The sequence below is a fragment of the Gavialis gangeticus genome, unplaced genomic scaffold (genome assembly GCF_001723915.1).
Source record: "Gavialis gangeticus isolate Ggan-Ray unplaced genomic scaffold, GavGan_comp1, whole genome shotgun sequence".
Lineage (NCBI taxonomy): Eukaryota > Metazoa > Chordata > Crocodylia > Gavialidae > Gavialis > Gavialis gangeticus.
In genome coordinates, this window is record NW_017729029.1 from 71,900,586 (window position 1) to 71,903,815 (window position 3,230).

A 3,230-nucleotide genomic window follows, 5' to 3' on the forward strand; every position below is an offset into this window, starting at 1 on the left:
GTGTGTATGTGGGGGTCCTTGGAGCTGCACATGGTGGCAGCATGTGGGGCTAGACTGGCCTAGACACACAGCACACAATTCCCAGGCTGCTGGCCAAGTCCCTGGCTCTACATGGCAGCAGCATGCAGCCCAGTCCAGCCTGGCCCCATAATGCACAACTTCCACCCAAGTCCCTGGCCCTACATGGCTGCAGTGTGTTGGATTAGCTCAGCACAGCCCCCTAGCATGCAGTTCCTCACAATGGAGAGCACTTTTACATGTGCGCCAGGGGTGTGGGGGGGGCAGCGCTTGAATTAGACAGGTTCCGAGTGTTGCTCTAATTAAAGTGCTGCAGTGTCTTCTGTATCAGTGTCCCTGAGCTTGAAAATGGTGGTGGGGACGTTTCAACTAAAACTCGTTCCCCTGTAAGATGCAGGAAAGGAGGACTGGGAAACAGTTATGGGGTCCCCAGGCAAAAGCCTCTACCAGGCAGAAGCTTCTCATCTCCCCCATTCCCTATCTCGGGGCTGGGGGCAGGGCAGGTGAGCCAAGGCTGGGGTGGGGACTGGTGGCTTAGCAACCAGAGCCAGTGCTTCTTGCTTGATTGCACCAGCTTTCAGAGTCGTACCCAAGGGCATGATCCAGTGACGATTGTCTTTTGACTTTTGGAGGGGCCCCACGGGCTAGATGGAATCACCAGTGGGCTATATCTGGCCTGCAGGCCATATTTTGCCCACCCTTGAGTTAGCATACCATGGCCACTTTTAAACTCATCGGGGTTTAATATATGTGATGCTGCAGCATTTTAATTAGAGTGGCTGTCTGGGAACCACTCTAAAATGCCCCTCATCCCCGAGCACATGTATAGGTAAGTCCCTGCAACAGCTGTAAGGAGTGATTTTTTTCATGTGCTGGGGATGTGTGCAGAAATTGGCCTTGGTCATTCAAGCTGGGGGACCAAAAGCAGGCAGATGTGATGCCAGTCACCATCTCTTCATTGTGTGTTCTTGGCTATGGAAATCAGTGTGCATGAACCATGCTAGCTTGATGTTACACTATGTTTGGGACAGACTTTTGAATCTGCTCTAGACACGCTTGTGATTTGCTGGACTTCTGTAGCTCCTATGGCTATCATGATTTTCAATTTCACTAAAAATTACATTCAATTTCACTAAAGGGTTAGTGTTTCAGTGAACTAGAATGCACTAACTAATCATTTAGCTTCCAAAATTTAGCTGCATAACACAATAATACAGTAATTAATAGAGATGCACTGATAGAGGTTTTTAGGGCCAATACTGATGGCAGATTTTTAACGAGTCATATCGGCCAATACTGATCTGATTGCAAATATGCAGCCAGGCAGCTTGGAGAACAGGTCCAGCTGGTAAGTCTGTTGTGGAGGAAGGGGTGAGGAGGGAGGGAAGGGGCATTGGGGTGCAGATCGAGGCCCCAGCAGTGAAGGAGGGAGTGGGGCTGGGGCAGGGGCAGGCACTGTAGAGTTGGAGCAGGGCATGGGAAAGAGCCATGAACACCTCATCTGGGGAGTGCAGGGAGGGAGTGGCAGCTCCCACTGCTGCAGGCACCCCAGGAGGGCATGGGGATGTGTGCCCCAGATCTGCACACGGGACGAGGGCAGGCTGCCGCTGAGGGCTGGGGGGGCACCAAGCTTTTCTTGGTGGGGGGGGCTTGGCTGTGCTTGGGGTGGGTGACAGTAGCGCTGCAAGGGGAGTTATGGGGGGATGCTGCAGCCACCAAAAATTCACTGTAGCCCCCCTCCCAGTGCTGCTGCTGCCTGCCCTGAGTTCAGCCTGGCCCAACCCCCCACTGGGAAGAGCCCAGGGCTGCCGCAGCTCCAGTCCCAGCGTCAGCCTGCAGTGGCAGCCTGTCTTTACTCCATGCACAGATCTGGGGGCACACCCCCCCATGCCCTCCTGGGGTGTGCACAGCAGCTGCAGCCACCCCTCCCCCACACCCTTCAGATGAACCACAGCTCCACCTCTTGTCCTGCCCCAGCTGTGCAGCACCTGCCCCTGCCCCACTCCCTCTCTCACTGCTGGGGCCTCGATCAGTCCCCTACACACCCCTTCCCTCAGAACAGACTTACAAACCAGACACAGCTGCTTCTCATGCTGCTGGGCAGTGCTCCTGACCAGCTGCAGGCTGTGCACATGCACGGGGCATTTATCTACGACACGATCAGCCACATCAGCCAAAAAAAGACGATTGCCGATACTGTCAATTTTCCTTATATCAGTGCCAACCCGATATGGGACTGATGTATCAGTGCACTTCTAATAATTAATTTCATGGATTTGCAAACTAAACCCTATTTCCTGCACACATACGCACATGCTCCATGAAGATAATCTGCTGCAGCTGTACAGAGCTCTAGTGCTATCAAGAGGAGCTCCATACAGAATAAGTGTTAGAATCAGTTTGTAAGACTATAAATTGTAACAAGGTAATTTGTAAATGTCAAAACAATTTGGTAATAATAAATGGATCAAGCAAATTGTAAATAAAAAAAATATTTTCAAATATAACAAAATGTATGTAAAATTTAAAACCACCATTCTGATCAGTAGCACTGTCTCAAGTTATTTTGGTTGCGTCTTTTGTTCTAGTTTTTTAAATGACATCTAGGGCTAAAATGATTTTTTTTTATTAAATAGTTATGAAAATACAGCAGTTGTGATGTGTGCAGCAGTTCCATGTATATTATGGAATTTTTCCCAACAAAGATTTCAATTACTTGCAGAACATTAAAGATAAACTATCAGCAGAAATGTTATCTTAGGACTACCTTTTTGCCTAATAACTGTAAAAATGTACATTGTATTAGGGTAATAAAACAGATGTAATATCTTTTGGTAGGTAAGGTAATAAAACTAAGTTTAATAGCTTTCGAAAACGTCATAAATTTTCTTACTGGAATTTAGTGTGGTCTATCTTTGTTGGATTAATATTGATTTTATGCTGCTGTTTCACTAGGGTTATTTATGTAAGCAATAAAACCTTCAAAAAAATGATCTATGACTCACCGAGGAGCTTCTTTCCCCCTTGCTGCTTCTGAATGTTGCTGAGTTCTGTCTGGCAAGGTGGGTCTAAAAAGACATAAAAAAAATTAAAGAGATTATGCTAGATCAAAAGAAGGAAACCTGATTGACTGTTTTCATGATTTGTTATATCTGAAGTTCCTCCTAACATCTGGTCTTAAGAAATCTATATATCCTTCATCAAATCTCATA

The 3,230-nt window shown here is 47.2% G+C and overlaps 1 protein-coding gene across 3 annotated transcripts in view; it reads right to left on the minus strand.

Moving 5' to 3' along the window:
- SPOCK3 (SPARC/osteonectin, cwcv and kazal like domains proteoglycan 3) overlaps positions 1–3,230 on the minus strand; it is a 703,183-nt gene that overhangs the window by 6,018 nt on the left and 693,935 nt on the right. For all 3 annotated transcript variants that reach the window (XM_019521753.1, XM_019521752.1, XM_019521754.1), the window contains one exon: positions 3,024–3,086. In XM_019521753.1, the coding sequence (XP_019377298.1) occupies positions 3,024–3,086 (63 nt within the window). The remainder of the gene's footprint in view (positions 1–3,023; positions 3,087–3,230) is intronic.